Source organism: Schistocerca piceifrons, chromosome 6 (genome assembly GCF_021461385.2).
Source record: "Schistocerca piceifrons isolate TAMUIC-IGC-003096 chromosome 6, iqSchPice1.1, whole genome shotgun sequence".
In the NCBI taxonomy this organism is placed as follows: domain Eukaryota; kingdom Metazoa; phylum Arthropoda; class Insecta; order Orthoptera; family Acrididae; genus Schistocerca; species Schistocerca piceifrons.
Genome location: NC_060143.1, coordinates 209,291,138 through 209,312,497, shown reverse-complemented (window position 1 = coordinate 209,312,497; position 21,360 = coordinate 209,291,138). Strand labels below are relative to the sequence as shown.

Genomic DNA, 21,360 nt, shown 5'->3' with positions numbered 1-21,360 from the left:
CCAGCACGGCGTTCCTTATTACCCTCCTGAACCCACCGATTCCATATTCTGCTAACAGGCATTGGATCTCGACCAACGGGAGCAGCAATGACGCGATACGATAAACGGCAATCGCGATAGGCTTCAATCCGACCTTCATCAAAGTCGGAAACGTGATGGTACGCATTTCTCCTCCTTACACGAGGCATCACAACAACGTTTCAGCAGGCAACGCCGGTCAACTGCTGATTGTGTATGAGAAATCGGTTGGAATCTTTCCTCATGTCAGCACGTTGTAGGTTTCGCCACCGGCACGAACCTTGTGTGAATGCTCTGAGAAGCTAATCATTTGCATATCACAGCATCTTCTTCCTGTCGGTTAAATTTCGCGTCTGTAGCACGTCATATTCGTGGTGTAGCAATTTTTTTGGCCTGTAGTGTAACTGCCCAGTGAGCAGGAGACTCGGGTTCGGAACACAGCATTGGTACAAAATTTCATTCGTCGGTATATTTGCATATATACATCATAGATGTTTGAGACATGTAAAGGTCTGTGGAATGATATGGTTTCAACTGGTCCTCTGTTGAGGGTTGAAGATTTCACTTTCGACGGTAAAGAAACTTAGCAGATCTGTCAGTATTCGCCCTAACACCAGGAAGACAGGGCAGCTCGGCTGAGCGCCGCAGCCGCTCACCATGCCCGAGATGGCGGGCGCGCTGCCGACGAGGCGGTTGTGCGAGGAGACGAGCAGCAGGCCCTCGACGGCGGCGGCCAGCTGCGTGGGCGGGCAGGGGGCCGACGCGTTGCGCCACCAGCGGCTGTCGGGCCCGCCCTGCAGGATCCACGCGTAGTCGCCGCCGAACATGCCCAGCTGGTAGGCCTGCAACACCGGACCACTCACGTCAATCCTGTCAGCAGTCTAAAAGCTGATACACCACTTAATCTTGAAGAAACTGAGGAAGTAATAAAAACTCTAAATAAATAGTACTGGTACTGTAACAACAGCCGTTATTTTGACATTGTTTTATTAGGCAACCAGTTTCTAAGTTCCAGTTGCATCGTCTTATACCTGTCACATGAATGACGCGAAGTACCACTCGTACATGTATAAGACAAGGGACCAATATTCGAAGCTATTTGCAACACAAAACACGACGTTAGCCACTTACGTGGATGAAACCGCCGTCGTTGCGGAAGACTGGAAACGGTCGAACAATCATTTTCTGAGCATTGCTGGTGAATTCAATAAAAATTTAGCTTCTGCAGGATAACATATAACTCTCTTGCAAAATGCCTTTCCAAGAGTGATATCTGAAATACTTCTCTGTGATACTGACAAGGGGGAGATTGAGTCGATAATTAAATCACTGAAGACTAAGGACTCTCATGGATATGATGGAGTGCCTAGCAGAATATTTAACTACTGTGTTGCACATGTTAGCCCTGCATTTAGCCATATTTGTAAATTTTCCTTTAGGAATGGTCAGTTTCCTGAGCGATTAAAGTAATCAGTAGTAAAGCCGCTTTACAAAAAGGGAGAAAGCGATAATGTAGATAATTTTAGATCTATTTCTATGCCATCAGTGTTTGCAAAAGTTATTGGAAAGGCTATGTATGTAAGGATAATTGATCATTTTATATCACACGATTTGCTACAAAATGTACAGTTCGGCTTTAGAAGTCGTTTAACAACTGAAAATGCTATATTCCCTTTTCTCCGTGAAGTACTGGATGGGTTAAACAAAAGGTTTCGAACACTTGGCATATTTTTTGATTTAACTAAGGCATTTAATTGTGTTGATTACAAAATATTGCTCCAGAAGTTGGACCATTACGGAATACGGGGAGTAGCTCACAGTTGGTTCACCTCTTACTTTAGCAACAGGCAGCAAAAGGTCATTATTCACAATGTCGAGAATGGCTGTGATGCGAGGTCTGAGTCGGGTATGGTCAAATGGGAGACACCCCTGGGATGAGTGTTGGGGACACTCCTGTTCGTTACTTATATAAATGATATGCCCTCTAGTATTATGGGTAACTCTAAAATATTTCTGTTTGCTGATGACACTAACTTGGTAGTAAAGGATGTTGCGTGCAACATTGGCTCGGTTTCAAATAGTGCAGTACATGACCTCAGTTCTTGGCTTGTAGAAAATAAACTAACGCTAAATCACAGTAAGACTCAGTTTTTACAGTTTCTAACACACAATCCAACAAAACCTGACGTTTTAATTTCACAGAATGGGCATATGATTAGTCAAACTAAACAGTTCAAATTTCTAGGTGTTCAGATAGATAATAAGCTGTCGTGTAAAGCCCATGTTCAGGATCTTGATCAGAGACTTAATACTGCCATTTTTACTATTCGAACGGTTTCAGAAGTGAGTGATCGTTCGACACGAAAATTAGTCTGCTTTGCTTATTTTCATTCGCTATTGCCGTATGGTATTATATTTTGGGGTAACTCTTCTCATTCTAAAAGGATATTTTTGACTCAGTAACGGGCGGTTCGGGCAATAAGTGGTGTTAGTTCACGAACCTCTTGTCGACCTCTGTTCACGAGTCTGGGTATTTTGACAATGGCCTCTCAATACGTATATTCCTTATTGTCGTTTCTTGTTACCAATATTAGTTTATTCCTAAGAATAAGCAGCTTTCACTCGGTTAATACTAGGCAGAAATCAAACCTGCATTTGCATCGGACTTCCTTAACTCTTGTGCGAAAAGGTGTGCAGTATACTGCTGCATCCATTTTCAATAAGCTGCCACTTGAATTCATAAATCTTAGCAGTAATCCACGCGCTTTCAAATCGAAACTGAAGAGTTTCCTCATGGGTCACTCCTTCTATTCTGTCGAGGAGTTCCTTGAAAAATTAAGCTGATTTTTATTGTACTGCTGATAGCGTTTACTTAAATTTATGGACTGATTTTTTAAGGTTCATGAACATTTATTTTTATCTGTTATTAGGTTTATGTTCGAATTTCATGTACTGACACGTTCCATGACCTTGGAGATTTGCTCGTCAGTTTGGTCATACGGAACTTGACGAGTAAATAAAAAATAAATTCACGAATACAAACAGCACTCAGAACAGCCGAGCCTTGGTTGGAACGATGGCGGATTAAACGTCGACAAGTATGAAGCAGTTCTGTTCACACGCAGACCGAAGCTACTGCGCAAATATCAACACTGTCGACAGGTAACATTACATGCACGCCCAATACGTTTCCGAGAGAAAGTCAGATATCTCGGTCACTGGCTGGACCTTACATGAGGGGACCACAATGAATACGTTGCCAACAGATCGCAAGCGAGGCTCAAACACCTCTACCCAATGCTCAACAGGGAAAGCACACTGAACAGGAGGGTGTCCAGGTCCATATACATGACACTGATTAGACTTCTGATGACGTACGTAGCTCCCGTCTGGGGATAATATGCAGCTCCTACACGCCTGCGCCGCCAGAAGATCATACAGAACAAAGTGTTACGCATCATTAGCAACGCTCCGCGCTACACACGCACTGTGGATCTTCAAAATGAATATCACCTTGAAACCCTCAAGGAAGTATTCAAAAAACACGCCACACAACTATACAGGAACTTGAGACACTCGAACAATCCTTTCATCCTTACCCTGGGAAACTATGATCACAACCATAGGTGAAAGCATAAACGGCCAAAGACTCTACTAGCTAGGGCATAACCACCTATGGCAAGCTAACATACACCCACAAGCAACGATGTCGGCAAGCCCCTGCATAACAGCAACGTCGACTCGATATACCAACTGCTATTAAAGCACCAACAGGCTACAGCAGGGAAACCGATGAGCTCGCACACTGACGTACAAACAAACCGCCAAAATTACCATACACTGTAAATCTGGTATACGACCTATGGGAAACAAAACGATGATGAAACTGTTACAGGTATGCTGACGCTGACCGAGAAGTCAACACCGGCGCCCAGGAGCAGTCGCCGAGTAATACCACCGCATAACATCAAAGGTATCGATCTGCATGATACCCACTACTAACAAAGCCTACCCTTGCACGTCCTGTCGCAGGCAGCAAGAAAACCGCTCCTGCTCCTACAACCCGACCCAACTATCGCAGTGGCTTATTTCTCTTGGCTCTTGCCTTGGCACTTTTTTTCCTGTGCCCTTCAAACCGCTCCTTTCGTTCAACTTTAGACCCAGATGAGCACGTAGTAATGGTTAACCATAACGAGACGCACGCAAATATCGCAGTACCCCTATCGTGCCAGACCTCACTGTAGTCAAAATTAACCCTTATGCAGAGATGGTAGTAGACGTTTTGTGTTGTCCATCATGCCGGTGTGAGCGTGAAGGGGCTCCACCTCTTATAATAATCGTATCTGGTTGCATAGATAACCGAGCTTCATGAACATGTGTGTTCTTCATACATGTGACGCAACTGTCCATCGCATGTGTGAAGAGTACACATCCTCATGAACTTGGGGCATCTACACAACGAGATAAAAATATTGGTCCCTTGCCTTCGACATGCACGAGTGGTACCTGGTGTCATTCATGTGACAGGCCTGAAGATGACGTTATTGGAACGTCGAAACACGTCGTGTTATAAAAGAATATCAAAGTAACGGCGCTGGTACAGTAGTATTACACTTCAGTGAACAGCCACTATCCCCCGCTGATGACCCAAACATGAAGTTTCATTTATTAAATAAGTTGCAAAGTGCAAGTACGACTCGTGCACTGAGGTTTCCGTACAAATTTAATTCTGTGTATTGACAGTTCATCCATCCTTTGCTATGGGAATGTAGCATGGATCTCTGCCCCACCCCAGTTCTGTAAGTCCCTCCAGATCCTCGGACCCAACGCATTCAGCCTCGCTTACCGCATCCGTTTATCTTTCCCCACAATAATCCTTCAGCAACACGTCAAATTCCCGTCTCTTCTCACCCACACTGATTACCTTCTAACAACCTACACCATCCGGAAACTCGACACCAATAATCTTAGTTTCTCCTCTACTTTCCAAGTCTGGAATGCCGCCACACCTGTATCAACACATCCTACCGACTGAATACATACACACACTTCACGTACTCTCCCAACGAAACTTCAACTATCTCACCCCCCAGAACAGGAACTCCACCCCAATACTGACCCGACCCTACCAGCTTTACGACTATTTCACCTATTCCACCTTATCAGGGCTCCCTCTCACTGCCCTCCCCATATTTTCTTAATCCCTTTTTTCACTGTCTGCCTTTCTTATCCAAGCCTCACCACTACCCCCCTCAATTCCAACCCATCTTCTGTCGCAACACTCACTCCTACGCTATCGATACTATGTATCAGTCCTCCATCGTTACACCACCACATTCCTACCGTCCTTATCGACGAACCTCTTCCCTACAACAACAGCCTCCCAAACGGTTTTAGTGCCAGGAAAGTGCTCCTTTTAACCCGGCATCATGTTTTAAATGCTTTTAAATGTTTTAAATGTTTCATTTTACATTTTATTCTCACTGTTTTTAACTACAAGTGCAATAAGTCTTACCTTTTTAACTTCCATTACCTTTCAAAAGTTTTATGTTCATTGTAAATATCCCACTTTTCTCTTTCTTGTTTTTCCACTCATTTGTAAATGAATTAACAGTAAAAGGGATAACCCATCCCAGAAATAGAGAATCTCAACAGTTTTTGCTTGTTTTCGAAATCTATACTGACAAGATACCGATCCTGGGATTCTAAGACTATATCAAAATGTGTGCAATGTTCCTGAGACTATCCTGGGTATATAACGAGAAGCGAACGGGTCTCATGTTTGCACATGTAGAGAGACAAGAGTAAATAAAATACTGGTATTAATTTATTAAAACATTACTACAGTTTACATTTAACATTCACATGCCGTAATATTTTTCTATTACGCTTTGGCCGATAGTGAATGGAATGTAAGTTGTAATGGTGAAAAGATATTTTTACGTGATATAATTACAGTGCAAATATTTTAGGAATTTTTCCTTTACTTTTACTGTGAAACCTAGATTCTTAGCAAATATAATGACAGTAGGTCAACGGGAAGTACCCTATAGGTTTTGCTGAGTGAGTTTGCAAGTATCAAAATCTGACACCAACGGCCATATATTTTGGTTGCACTGACTATGATGCTTCAATTTTTTGCACCATCAAGGGGCTGTGGACTACTTGCTCGTGAGAATAAGAGGTTTTGACAGACTGACAGACAGAAAGTCAGATAACAAATGACAAAAAAATTCTATTTTCGTGTGATATAATATCAAATTGGCAAAATTAGGATTTTTGTCTTTATTTGTATTGTGAAACCTTACTTCTCGCAAAATTTCGTGATTCTAGGTCAACGAAAAGTGCCCTAGGTGTTTTGATAAGTGAGTTTGCAAGTATTAAAATATGTTACATAAATGGCCGTAACTTTTCATTACATCGTTAGAAGCTTAAATATTTTACACCGTCAAGTGACCATACACTTCAGAATATAACGTAAATTTAAATTTGATACGTCTGTCCATTCCTGAGAGAAACTGTTTTTAACAGCCAGACAGACAGAAAGACCGATAACAAAGTAATACTGTAAGGGTTTCGTTTTTACTGGTTAAGTTATGTAACCTTAAAAATAACTAAATCTACCGGGGAAGACACCACAGCAGCTGAACTTGTAAAACAGTCTGCAGCAAAAATTATAGAGAATGTACAAACAATATATGAAAAGATTGTGAAAATGGGAAAGATTCAAGACGAATGAAAAGTAGTTATGAATGGTAACAAGCAAGGTGTTTACAGTTACAAGGGTGTATCCCTTTTACCAGCTGCTTACAAGATATTCTCAGCAATAATAACAGAGTACGATCTACGCTTTATTGTTAACTGGGTGAGTATCAAGAAGGGTTTAGAAGGGAAAGATCCTACTCAGAACAGATTTTCAATCGGAAAACCCTAATTCGTCACAAATTAATAAACTCTAAAGGCGCTGTGACATTTATTGGTTTTAACAAAGCTTCTGACTCCGTCGATAAACGAAGCCCTAATAAAGGTACTCCGTGAATTTGGAATTATTACTAAGTTGTTAAAACGAATCCGAGGAATTCCGACAGACACAATCTTAAACGTCAAATCTACAGGTCACAGACAAGGTAATTTTCTTCTTTTCACCTGTGTAATGGAAAAATTTTAATAATTCTGAATGAAAAACTGAAAGACTTCAAATTTCGCCAGTTGTGCTAGGAAGAAAGCACAAAGGTGTCGCATTAAACTGCCAGGCATTTAGGAATGATGTTGCCACATTTTCGGAACGCCTGGCAGATGCAGTTGTGCAAGTCAATCTTCTGGAAAAAAACAGCCAAAGTGACACGCTTAAAAATCGCTGCAATCCCACCCAGCACCATTTCAATTTCATTAAAATATTAATTTCGTCAGGAATATGTCACTCCGTTGTCAGATAAACTTGTTTTTCACCTTCTCTTTCCTACTGGTTCTAATATGCATTTCCTCGTTGCACGTTAGACAATCACCAGTTATCGAATATTTTTCCCATCGTAGATCCATGTCTCACAGCCATCAGCAAAATCTGAACACAAATTACAAATTTTTCGTTTCAGAAACATAATAAAATTCGTTTTGTAAGCATTCTGTAAAATATCAAAAGAACACCAGGCACTAATACGCTTTGATTAGTTATTTACCTGTCATTTCTGGTGTTGACTTCCACTGCTCTAAATAGAAGAACTTAGCAAAGGCATCTTGGATATCATTATTAATTTGTGTTATGTTGCTTTCCATGTCTCCATTTTTCATTATTTTGGGGTCACTGCAAGTGATTTTTTTTTCAATTTACTCTCAAAGTTGCTTTGTTCAGTTCTTCCGTTAGCGACTGAAGATTCTCAGCACCATAGAAAACACTATTACGTCGTTAGTAAAACGAAGGTCGTTGTGGGTTCGTTCTATTAACCAGTGTTTCTCCTCGTCCCTCAAAATTAAACTTCCTGTAGGACAGCACATTTAGTGACAGGGAAACTAGCTGCCTGACTCTTGTAGTTCCGAATTTTAAACTACCCTGGGTGATGTTGATAACTTCGGTACCTTTATGCAAATCTCTTGCATTACATTACCATATGCTGGTTCGATGTCTTGTGTGTAAAGCGTAGTTCGCTGTGCTGCATCTTCTTTCGAAGCGAGAATTTCGCTTTGCTTGGGGCAAATTGATGCCACTTTCTACGTGGTTGATGGTTATTTTAGTGAACAATTTCTGCATTATGAAGATCAAGCTCGTACGTGAGTAAGTTATTTAAATATCGCCTGATTCCTTTCCTTTGAAGCATAATTTCAGTTTTGGGGAATTATCACCCTCGGCAGACATTTTACATACAAAGTTGCTGTTTCTCTTCTTTTTTTTTTTTTTTACTTTATTGTTATTTTAAAACCTGTACAACAGGCAGGCTGTCAGCAGCACACTACGCTGCTCTTCAGCCATAGAATATACAAGGAGCAAAAACAGTGAGAAGACACGTAAGTCACAGAACGGTGGGCAATAAAACAGGAGACACATAAAGACAAACACGGAGCCGTTCACACTCGTCGATAATCCACACTGCTAGCTGATGAGACGACGCACAGACACTGAAGATGACGATGGCACTGGTGAACGATGGAGTGGACGGTAACACTGAACACTAAACACGACGGCACACACACAAAACACTGATGGCGGTGATCTCCGGCGCGCGAATGTCCACGTAACGTGTGCGAGTCTGGGGACCTGCCAAGAGGGGAACAGGGGTGAGGTGGGGGAGAGGGGAGAAAAAGGATGCCAATGGCTGAGGAGACGGGGGCAGGAGGAGAGGGACAGGGGAGGGGAGGCCCGGGGGAGGAGGGGGGAGAAAAGGAAGAGGAAGGGAAAAGGGAGAGGAGGGAGGGAGGGTGCCCAGAGGAGTAAGTACAAGAGGAGGGCGGGAGGATCAAAGTTGGTAGGAGGGGTAGATGGAGGGGAGGAGGGCATCATCAGGGAGGGGGAGCTGGCGGAAGCCACCTTGGGAGAGGGTAAGGAGGGTGGAGAGATGGAGACCGGGTGGGACGTGCGAATACAGGCGCGGCAGCGGGCGGGGGTGGGAGAGGATCGGGGAGACGAGCAGGTGAGGAGGATCGAGTTTGCGGGAGGTGTACAGGATCCGTATCCTTTCAAGGAAAAGGAGGAGGTGGGGGAAGGGGATGAGATCGTAGAGGATCCGCGTGGGGGAGGGGAGACGGATGCGATAGGCGAGGCGGAGAGCATGGCGTTCAAGAATTTGGAGGGATTTATAAAAGGTAGGGGGAGCGGAGATCCATGCTGGATGGGCATAACAAAGGATAGGGCGGATGAGGGATTTATAGGTGTGGAGGATGGTATAGGGGTCCAGACCCCACGTACGGCCGGAAAGGAGCTTGAGGAGATGGAGACGGGAACGTGCCTTGGCTTGGATTGTCTGGAGATGGGGAGTCCAGGAGAGGCGACGGTCGAGGGTGACGCCAAGGTACTTAAGGGTGGGAGTGAGGGCGATGGGACGGCCATAGACAGTGAGATAGAAATCAAGGAGGTGGAAGGAAGGGGTGGTTTTTTGCCTACAATGATCGCCTGGGTTTTGGAAGGATTGACCTTGAGCAACCACTGGTTGCACCAAGCGGTGAACCGGTCAAGATGGGATTGGAGAAGGCATTGGGAGCGTTGCAGGGTGGGGGCAAGGGCAAGGAAGGCGGTGTCATCGGCAAACTGGAGAAGGTGGACGGGGGGTGACGGCGGCGGCATGTCCGCCGTGTACAACAGGTACAGAAGGGGGTAGAGGACGGAGCCTTGGGGCACACCGGCGGAGGGGAAAAAGGTGTAGGAATCGGTGTTATGGATGGTGACATAGGAAGGACGGCGGGAGAGAAAGGAGCCGATCAGACGGACGTAGTTAATGGGAAGGGCGAAGGTTTGGAGCTTGAAGAGGAGACCGGAATGCCATACGCGGTCATATGCACGTTCGAGGTCCAGGGAGAGGAAGATTGCGGAGCGACGGGAATTAAGCTGTTCGGAAAGGAGATGAGTGAGGTGAAGGAGAAGGTCGTCGGAAGAGAAGGACAGCCGAAAGCCACACTGGGTAACGGGAAGGAGGCGGTGCTGGCGGAGATGCTGGTGGATGCGGCGGGTGAGGATAGATTCCAGGACCTTGCTGAAGACCGAGGTAAGGCTGATGGGACGGTAGGAGGAGACGGCGGACGGCGGTTTGCCAGGTTTAAGGAACATGAGGATACGGGAGGTTTTCCACAGGTCGGGGTAGTAACCGGTGGTCAGGACTACATTGTAGAGCCCGGCCAGGGTGGAGAGGAAAGAGACAGGAGCTTCACGAAGGTGACAGGCTGTTTCTCTTCGAATCACTCCAGTTTTAACCACTTTCAGTGAAAGACACACATCGGGTCGACGCGCCATAATTTCGTTGGGTGTTCTTTACTTGCTAACCTAGTATGTTGGAAATTACACTACTGGCCATTAAAATAGCTACACCACGAAGATGACGTGCTACAGACGCGAAATTTAACCGACAGGAAGAAGATGCTGTGATAAGCAAATGATTATCTTTTCAGAGTATTCACACAAGGTTGGCGCCGGTGGCGACACCTACAACGTGCTGACATGAGGAAAGTTTCCAACCGATTTCTCATACACAAACAGCAATTGACCGGCGTTGCCTGGTGAAACGTTGTTGTGATGCCTCGTGTAAGGAGGAGAAATGCGTACCATCACGTTTCCGACTTTGATAAAGGTCGGATTGTAGCCTATCGCGATTGCGGTTTATCGTATCGCGACATTGCTGCTCGCGTTGGTCGAGATCCAATGCCTGTTAGCAGAATATGCAATCGGTTGGTTCAGGAGGGTAATACGGAACGCCGTGCTGCATCCCAACGGACTCGTATCACTAGCAGTCGAGATGACAGGCATCTTATCCGCATGGCTGTAACGGATCGTGCAACCACGTCTCGATCCCTGAGTCAATAGATGGGGACGTTTGCGAGACAACAACCATCTGCACGAACAGTTCGACGACGTTTGCAGCAGCATGGACTATCAGTTCAGAGACCATGGCTGCGGTTACCCTTAACGCTGCATCACAGGCAGGAGCGCTTGCGATGGTGTACTCAACGACGAACCTGGGTGCACGAATGGCAAAACGTCATTATGTCGGATGAATCCAGGTTCTATTACAGCATCATCATGTCCGCACCCGTGTTTGACGACATCACTGTGAACGCACATTGGAAGCGTGTATTCGTCATCGCCATACTGGCGTATCACGCGGCGTGATGGTATGAGCTGCCATTGGTTACACGTTTCTGTCACCTCTTGTTCGCAATTACGGCACATTAGACAGTGGACGTTACATTTCAGATGTGTTACGACCCGTGGCTGTACCCTTCATTCGATCCCTGCGAAACCTTACATTTCAGCAGGATAATGCACCACCGCATGTAGCAGGTTCTGTGCGGGCCTTTCTGGACACAGAAAATGTTCGACTGCTGCCCTGGCCAGCACATTCTCCAAGTCTCTCACCAATTGAAAACGTCTGGTCAACGATGGCCGAGCAACTGGCTTGTCACAATATAGCAGTCACTACTCTTGATGAACTGTGGTATCGTGTTGAAGCTGCATGGGCAGCTATACCTTTACACGCCATCCAAGCTCTGTTTGACTCAATGCCCAGGCGTATCAAGGCCCTTATTACGGCCAGATGTGGTTGTTCTGGGTATTGGTGTAGCAATTTTAATGGTCAGTAGTCTATCTTGGTCAGACATTATTATTAACTGATAAATCAGCAACAATAACTTGAGCATTTTTAATCATCTGATGACACCTTCCTTTCTTCGTATCTCTAATGGCTTGATAAACGTTCCTGTGGCATTCAGTGGACTTTCATTGCCTTTCTTACTAAATGTGTTCCTGATTCACCTCTTGAACCACACGAACACTTAAAGAACTCTCGCACAACAATTTTGTCTCCGTTATTAGTTACTGAGCTGTTTGCGGTCTTATGTAGTAAAATGTCGACTTTACGCAACATAAGTGTCGGTTTTATCTCATTCATACTCTCATTCTTTTCAGTTATTTCTACTACCAAGAAATCACTGTATCTCCTTACGTCCCCTCCAATATATTTCCGAGCAGTTTCTTTTAATTCGGCATATTTTATAGTGTTTTTACTGTCCCAATGAGAAGATTCCTTCAGTAACATTCTATTTTGATACTGGTATACACCGTTGGTTGTTGTACTGCGCATACAACAGGTAACACGAAATTGTGGCAAGAAATTCTGCTCAGATTCTCAGAATGCTGAAAGCCACTGCAAAAATTTACGCACCAGACAAGATTGTCCAAATTACCTAAAGCATTCTTCTTTCTTACAAAAGTAAGGGAAGAAGGTAATAATTTCGCTTTGGATACCAAGGTCTTCAGAAGCAAAACCAACGTACTCGCTGATGTGGATGTCAACGAGGCTTTCTGTCTGTGACGGGCCCCTTTGCTCGAGCCCCCTGAAAGCAGTTGCATCATTCCTCACAAGGAGGACAAGGTGTTGTGGGCAGCTCAGCAGCTGGCAGTAGGGTGCAAAATGCTGCGGTCACTCACATCTACAGGTCGACTGTGGCTTATATTCTTCTGGCCACGACGCTCAGAAGACAAAGTCCCGACACGTCAAAGATGTGGCCCATCGTTTTCTCCTACGGAGGGAGGAACCAGTAATGTGTGAAATGTGCGTAACGTAGATGTTGATACAACGTAAATGTAAGTGAGTGCATATTATCTGATTACCTTGCATTTTACTGTGCTGTCTGGTTACCCATTATTACACTGGCTGACAAAAAAAGTGAATCTCCCAGAAGAGGAGCAGGAAATGAAATGGTACTTCACGGGTTGAGAGAGTATGGATGTTATTTCAGAGATTACAAAGTGGTGTCATATTTCCAAAGAACTTGGCAGTATGAGCTTTCCCACTATTGTGACGTTAAACCCCCTTTGGCCTGGGTGTATGGACTGATTCGGTTGCGAAGGGACTCATAAAGCCTTTGTATCCCCTCCTGACGCAGGCTGCCCTACAGCTGTTGTAACTGGCCCTGGATATCTAAGACCGAATGGCGCGACGGGGATTTCAACTGTAGTCCTTCCAAAAGCGGGTGGCTAACCACGGCTTGACCGCCTCACTTGGCCCTTAACGCTTAAAAAATTTCTTGTTATTTGATGACTTACTGTCTGTAGAGTCTGTATCTTTCAGGTTATAGATTATTTTTATTGTGTTTACTGTGAGTCTTTGGTCACATACAAATTATGGTTTAGAATCGTCATTTAGACGATATAATTTTTAGTGCCATTTAGTCCTTGGGAAATTCACTTTCTGTTTCTTTCCTTCTGGAAGAATGTGTTAAGGACAAGCACGTTGTCTACGACAAATTTTACTAACACATGATCCTTGTCCTTCTTAGAAACACGTTTAAAGTCTCCCATTGAAGTAAAAAAATGGTTCAAATGGCTCTGACCACTATGGGACTTAACTTCTAAGGTCATCAGTCCCCTAGAACTTAGAACTACTTAAACCTAACTAACCTAAGGGCATCACACACATCCATGCCCAAGGCAGGATTCGAACCTGCGACCGTAGCAGTCCCGCGGTTCCGGACTGACGCGCCTAGAATCGCACGGCCACCGCGGCCCCATTGAAGATCCATTTGTTTACTTAGTGTTATGTTTTACTTATCCCTGCCCTCACTGCCCATTATTTTCTTGTGGGGTAAGCAGTCAGTTATTAGTTTTATTTGTTCTTTGTGGAGATCTTTTAGCACAATGTCAGAACGTCGTTACGCTGGTGACCATAGATCCGTATATTTCATTAAACAAGTCTTGCTACACTGTGTGTGATTTATTTAGTATTTGTAATATTATCTTTAAGTGCCTTGTTTACAGTAAAACATACATCTGAACTTACTTCTTCCTTCTGTTCCCCCGTTCTCTCTTTCCCCCCCCCCCCCCTCCCCCCTCACCCCCTTGTGTTTAATCCAGTTTAGAAACACATATAGCTTTTATTGATTTCGAAAAAGCTTTTGACGGTGACCAGAAAGAAACTATGAGACGTAATGATTGTTGTGGTCTTCAGTCCAGAGACTGATTTGCTGCAGCTCTCCATGCTACTCTATCCTGTGCAAGCTTCTTCATCTCCCAGTACCTACTGCAACCTACATCCTTCTGAATCTGCTTAGTGTATTCATCTCTTGGTCTCCCTCTACGATTTTTACCATCCACGCTGTCCTCCAGTACTAAATTGGTAATCCCTTGATGCCTCAGAACATGTACTACCAACCGATCCCTTCTTCTCGTCAAGTTGTGCCACAATTTTCTCTTCTCTACAATTCCGTTCAATACCTCCTCATTAGTTATGTGATCTACCCATCTAATCTTCAGCATTCTTCTGTAGCACCACATTCCGAAAGCTTCTATTCTCTTCTTGTCCAAACTATTTATCGTCCATGTTTCACTTCCATACATGGCTACACTCCATTCAAATACTTTCAGAAAAGACTTCCTGACAGTTAAATCTGTACTCGATGTTAACAAATTTCTCTTCTTCAGAAACGCTTTCCTTGCCATTGCCAGTCTACATTTTATATCCTCTCCACTTCGACCATCATCAGTAACTTTGTCCCCCAAATAGCAAAACTCCTTTACTACTTTAAGTGTCTCATTTCCTAATCTAATTCCCTCAGCATCACCCGACTTAATTCGACCACATTCCGTTATCCTCGTTTTGCTTTTGTTGGTGTTCATCTTATATCCTCCTTTCAAGACATTGTCCATTCCGTTCAACTGCTCTTCCAAGTCCTTTGCTGTCTCTGACAGAATTACAATCTCATCGGCAAACCCTAAAGGATTTTGTCTACCTCGTGATGGCTGGGTGTTGTGTGCTGTCATTAGGTTAGTTAGGTTTAAGTAGTTCTAAGTTCTAGGGGACTGATGACCATAGATGTTAAGTCCCATAGTGCTCAGAGCCATTTGAACCATTTGAACCCTAAAGTTTTTATTTTTTCTCCATGGATTTTAATATCTACTCCGAACTTTTGTTTTGTTTCCTTTACTGCTTGCTCAATATACAGATTGAATAGTATTGGGGACACGCTACAACCCTGTCTCACTCCCTTCCCAACCACTGCTTCCCTTTCATGTCCCTCGGCTCTTTTAACTGCCATCTGGTTTCTGTAAAAATTGTAAATAGCCTATCGCTCCCTTTATTTTACCCCTGCCACCTTCAGAATTTGAAAGAGAGTATTCCAGTCAACATTGTCAAAATCTTTCTCTAAGTCTAGGTTTGCCTTTCGTTAATCTATCTGCTGAGATAAGTCGTAGGGTCGGTATTGCCTCACGTGTTCCAATATTTCTACGGAATCCAAACTGCTCTTCCCCGAGGTCGGCTTCTATCAGTTTCTCCATCCGTCTGTACAGTAAAGCTGCATGCCCTCGGGAAAAATTACGGCTGTAGTTTCCCCTTGCTTTCAGTCGTTCGCAGTACCAGCACAGGAAGGCCGTTTTGGTTAGTGTTAAAAGGCCAGATCAGGTAATGATTAAAGTTGACATCTAATAAGGCTGTAACCTGTCACTAACCTTATTTAATGGCTATGTAGATGATATGATTAAAAACTGCAGACAGAAAATAAATCTGGGTATACATATTAATAAAAATAAATATGTAAACATCTTTCAGAAAGGTAATGTTACCATAGTGGAAGAATGTGAAGATTAGCTGCAAAAATCAGTCTATAAATTACATAAGTCAAGGAAAAGACAAAACCATGAAATATCTATAAAGAGAACTAAAATAATGGTTCATCGTGGGAAATACCCCAAATACTCAAAAATAACATATAATACACCACTTCAACAGCTTTCCAACTTAAATTTTGTAGGGTGTGATGTAAGCTATGACATGGACAAGGACACAGAAAATAACATTAACAAATATCAGCCAATACGTGGAATGCTAAATAAAACATCACAAAACAAAATACGGAAGGAAACAAAATAGAAATTTTATAAAACCATGACTACAACTATATGGCTATTTGGAGTTGAGTAATGAATTCCTAAAAATCACGGTAAAAGCAAACTACAAGCAACAGAAATGAAATATCTTAGGAAACTGAGAGATGTTCCCAGGGAATACTGTATAAGAAATAAAGATATTAGGAATGAACTAGATATTTATAATATTAATGGAAAGATCGAAGAAAATAGAACATAATGAAAAAATGACCTACAGGAATGAGTGCAGAGAGAATCCCACGCCTTGTCCATGCAATACCATCAAGAGAAAGAAGAGACGCAGGAAGACTCAGAATGGGGTGGCAGTGAAAAGTGAAGACGGTACAGTCACGAGCGACTAAACCTTGAAGTGCAGAGGAAGAAGAAGAAGAAGAAGAAGAAGAAGGAGAAGGAAGAGGAGGAGGAGGAGGAGGAGAAGGAGGAGGAGAAGGAGAAGCAGCAGGAAAATTTAATTTGATCTCCTTTTCACACAGTTGCTCTTCTGTGTATGGTATTCAATGTATTTCAGATCCTCCTCCAAATCCACTTCTCTTTGAATAGTCAACTAATCTCTCTTAGGATTTTGAAAATGGAAATTTGTGTAAGATCTTATGGGACCAAACTGCTGAGGTCATCGGTCCCTAAGCTTATGCACTACTTAGTCTAACTTACGCTAAGGATAACACACACGCCCATGCCCGAGGGAGGACTCGAACTTCCGACGGGGGGATTAGATTTTGAAAGTCTTTAATTTATTGTGTCCAAATACACTCCTGGAAATGGAAAAAAGAACACATTGACACCGGTGTGTCAGACCCACCATACTTGCTCCGGACACTGCGAGAGGGCTGTACAAGCAATGATCACACGCACGGCACAGCGGACACACCTGGAACCGCGGTGTTGGCCGTCGAATGGCGCTAGCTGCGCAGCATTTGTGCACCGCCGCCGTCAGTGTCAGCCAGTTTGCCGTGGCATACGGAGCTCCATCACAGTCTTTAACACTGGTAGCATGCCGCGACAGCGTGGACGTGAACCGTATGTGCAGTTGACGGACTTTGAGCGAGGACGTATAGTGGGCATGCGGGACGCCGGGTGGACGTACCGCCGAATTGCTCAACACGTGGGGCGTGAGGTCTCCACAGTACATCGATGTTGTCGCCAGTGGTCGGCGGAAGGTGCACGTGCCCGTCGACCTGGGACCGGACCACAGCGACGCACGGATGCATGCCAAGACCGTAGGATCCTACGCAGTGCCGTAGGGGACCGCACCGCCACTTCCCAGCAAATTAGGGACACTGTTGCTCCTGGGGTATCGGCGAGGACCATTCGCAACCGTCTCCATGAAGCTGGGCTACGGTCCCGCACACCGTTAGGTCGTCTTTCGCTTACGCACCAACATCGTGCAGCCCGCCTCCAGTGGTGTCGCGACAGGCGTGAATGGAGGGACGAATGGAGACGTGTCGTCTTCAGCGATGAGAGTCGCTTCTGCCTTGGTGCCAATGGTGGTGGTATGCGTGTTTGGCGCCGTGCAGGTGAGCGCCACAGTCAGGACTGCATACGACCGAGGCACACACGGCCAACACCCGGCATCATGGTGTGGGGAGCGATCTCCTACACTGGCCGTACACCACTGGTGATCGTCGAGGGGACACTGAATAGTGCACGGTACATCCAAACCATCATCGAACCCATCGTTCTACCATTCCTAGACCGGCAAGGGAACTTGCTGTTCCAACAGGACAATGCACGTCCGCATGTATCCCGTGCCACCCAACGTGCTCTAGAAGGTGTAAGTCAACTACCCTGGCCAGCAAGATCTCCGGATCTGTCCCCCATTGAGCATGTTTGGGACTGGATGAAGCGTCGTCTCACGCGGTCTGCACGTCCAGCACGAACGCTGGTCCAACTGAGGCGCCAGGTGGAAATGGCATGGCAAGCCGTTCCACAGGACTACATCCAGCATCTCTACGATCGTCTCCATGGGAGAATAGCAGCCTGCATTGCTGCGAAAGGTGGATATACACTGTACTAGTGCCGACATTGTGCATGCTCTGTTGCCTGTGTCTATGTGCCTGTGGTTCTGTCAGTGTGATCATGTGATGTATCTGACCCCAGGAATGTGTCAATAAAGTTTCCCCTTCGTGGGACAATGAATTCACGGTGTTCTTATTTCAATTTGCAGGAGTGTATCAATCAAGAGGTGCAACTGGGTTCCTGTGGTCCATATTGTTTCCTGTTCAGTCAAAACTCGCGAACTAAAGTGAGAACACAGGACTAGCGGGTGTGAAGCGAATACCGGAGACGCGCCAGTTTACTCCCACTTTCGCTTTTCTGCCATGGTGTAGGGGTTCGTCTAAGCATGGCAACAGCTAGTGCTAAGACTCGGCCTAGCCATTCTCACAACATTGTCAGCCTACGCCTGTTTTTAGATCTCTCAGTTTGGAATCAACACGACCCGACCGCTTGTTGATCAGGTTCCAGCACAGACCTCATATCACTATATTCATTTACAAGTCGGCAAATGATTACTTCATCCGTTATACACTTACTTCAGACAGTAGCAAAGTAATAACACCGTTAGCAGTGTGGCTTCTTGGGCACATTTGGTCCTAGTCAAGTTTGTTACCTCACTGATGCTAACAGCTGTGCGGCGTGAACATATGAAGTAGGAATTGGGGTACGAGCTGGTTGGTTCCCTTGATCTTCATTAAGTTGTAATTAAGGGTGTCCCCATCCTCCAGTTCATAAACGTAGCCAGCTTTTGCACATGTATAAAACATCATTACAAGTTAGTAATCTGACATGCGGGTCAATTTCCGCTAAAAAGGAGATTCATCAACAGATTATAGTTCAGACCTAATCGTAATGCAACTGAAAGAAGGCAAACATCAGTTTACAGCTTGCTTTTGTAAATTTTTCACCAGAATAACTACAGAAGAATATAAATAAAAAGGTTCAATAATTACGAATTATAGAAAGACATGGTGTTTTTAGCAGAGCGACAGCCAACGAACTGAACTTCAGGACGGTATTTCACAAGACAGTCCCACCATAGTCTTTCTTATGGGGGCTTGGGGAGCGGGTAGACTTCGGCAAACGTACCTGAATTTTTTCTCTCAAAACTCTGCTTTCAAATCACCGAAGGAGAAACTGCCGCTTTCGTTTATCAATACCGCTGCCATCAGCACATGGGACCTTGTTTGTGTTATTCACGCCTGTTGATGACATTAGAATTAACAGAGACCGAGCGAGGTCGTGCAGTGGCTAGCACACTGGATTCGCATTCGGGAGGACTCTTTCGGCCATCCCTAAATCACATCAAGAAAATGCCGAGATGGTTTCTTTGAAAGGGTATGGCTGGCTTCATTCACATATCCGATGGGACCGATGACGTCGCTGTTTGGTTCCCTCCCCCAAATCAACCAAGCAACCATTAAATTCTTTCACTAGGTAAGACAAGAAAGAAAAGAAAAACATGTTTCATACCTCACAAAAAATCTTCGGAGCCACCTGCTGCGAGAAACTGCCGATGATGATCCTGGTGTCAAGATCCTGTAACAAAAATTACAATGTATCCTCAACAATGGCCTCAAGTCTCAGAAGATCGATAAATCAATGTTGTTAATTTAATGATTATTTTATATGTTTCAGATCTTAGAACATACTAACGTGATATATCTATATTTATCTGAAGATATACACTAAGATGGAAGTATTGCGTTGGACGCAGTAAAAGTTAACAAACCTCGCGAATGAAACCTCTCTTGAAATACGCTACACATGCTAGATGGATATCTGAATATAGGACAAAGAGACGTAACCTACAAACGAATGAAAGAAAATACCGCAACAATTGACTCGTACTTTTCTGCGCTCATAAAGGGTGTAGGAAATGTCTAAATTTATCGCAGGGGTGAACGCAAGTTCAGAGGCCGCACTTGTGCTACTCAAGATGTGCAGTCTGTGCGCTGCCACCAAGTTTCTTCCGCATCTCTCTCTCTCTCTCTCTCTCTCTCTCTCTCTCTCTCTCCTCTTCCTCCTCCTTCTCCTCCACCTCGTCTTCCTCCTCCTCCACATCATTATTATTGCCATGACCAAAACAAACACGATACAAGTCTACACACACACACCCTATAGGAGACGGTCGTATTTCTGCCACCCCTCAAGTGGCGTCGGTAGGAAGTTTTGCGTCACATTGTAACTACCGTGATTCACATCGAAAAATCGAAAATAATGATAAGTTTTCTGAAATTTATTTCAACGACAGCAGATTGCAGAGTGTGAGGAAACAGAGATCAATATTTGTTCTGCCCACAGTAGGGCACAGAGATTGGGGGGGGGGGGGGGGGGAGGGGGGCGGGAGGGTCTTAGTAGGGCATTTCGACGGAGCTCATTGATTCGTGGGAGAGGCGAGGAGGACAATTCAAATTTTAAAAGAACAAAATTACAGAGATTTTAAAAGGAGCCTAGAAGAACAATGCCGATAAGCAACACAGAAACATATGGTTAAATTAGGCCAAACACATGTGTGTAAAACCATTCTCAACGATACACAACTAAAACTGGAGATAGGAAAAATAGCGAAGCAGCGAGGGCCTACGACAAGAACAGCCGAGAGCCATACGATGTGTGGAGTCACAATTGGGAGCGCAGGCTGGCGTTGAGTCTGAGGCAAGCTGGAAGGCGTGGGTGATCGACGTATCGCCTCTTATATGCGTGAAATGGGATAAATTTGATTCATTTAATAAAGTAAACAGCCAATCAACTGTCGGAAGTTAATTTATTTAAACATGGCCTAAATTTCGACACTATTATAAATATCTTCTTCAGAAGTGCATGATCTTACCTAACGTATTGTAAGAAAACCAACACTAATTTCAACGATCAATTATGATTTAAAATAATTAAAACTGACAATTGCAAACTGAAAGTATTGATCACTTCTTTACATTAATTAAGACATATTACATGAATCATGAGCTAACCAGCTCATGCCACATGCAGTACTTATAATTACTCGTAAAATATCCATTAGAACTGCAAAAAGGAAATACGTATGGCTGTTGAACAAAGGCAAAATTCAAAATAGTCGCGCAGCGTCTACCTATAGTGCTTATGTAAAGTACCGTAGAGAGCTCCATATGTTACGAGCCGATGCCGCAATAAAAAACACAGTTACGTAATATTCGTGTATTTCTGCCTTGACATGCCATCGTAACAAATAATAATCGATGTTGCTACCACTATAAAACAGTATGACGGTAAAGAAATAATTGTAA

The 21,360-nt window shown here is 44.2% G+C and overlaps 1 protein-coding gene across 1 annotated transcript in view; it reads right to left on the bottom strand.

Moving 5' to 3' along the window:
• The window catches only part of LOC124803240 (gamma-aminobutyric acid type B receptor subunit 2), a 431,083-nt gene that overhangs the window by 226,914 nt on the left and 182,809 nt on the right, over window positions 1-21,360 (bottom strand). Inside the window, exons 6-7 of the mRNA XM_047264421.1 lie at window positions 19,568-19,633; window positions 675-860 (exon numbers count right to left, since the gene is read on the bottom strand). Coding sequence (XP_047120377.1) covers window positions 675-860; window positions 19,568-19,633 — 252 coding nt within the window. The remainder of the gene's footprint in view (window positions 1-674; window positions 861-19,567; window positions 19,634-21,360) is intronic.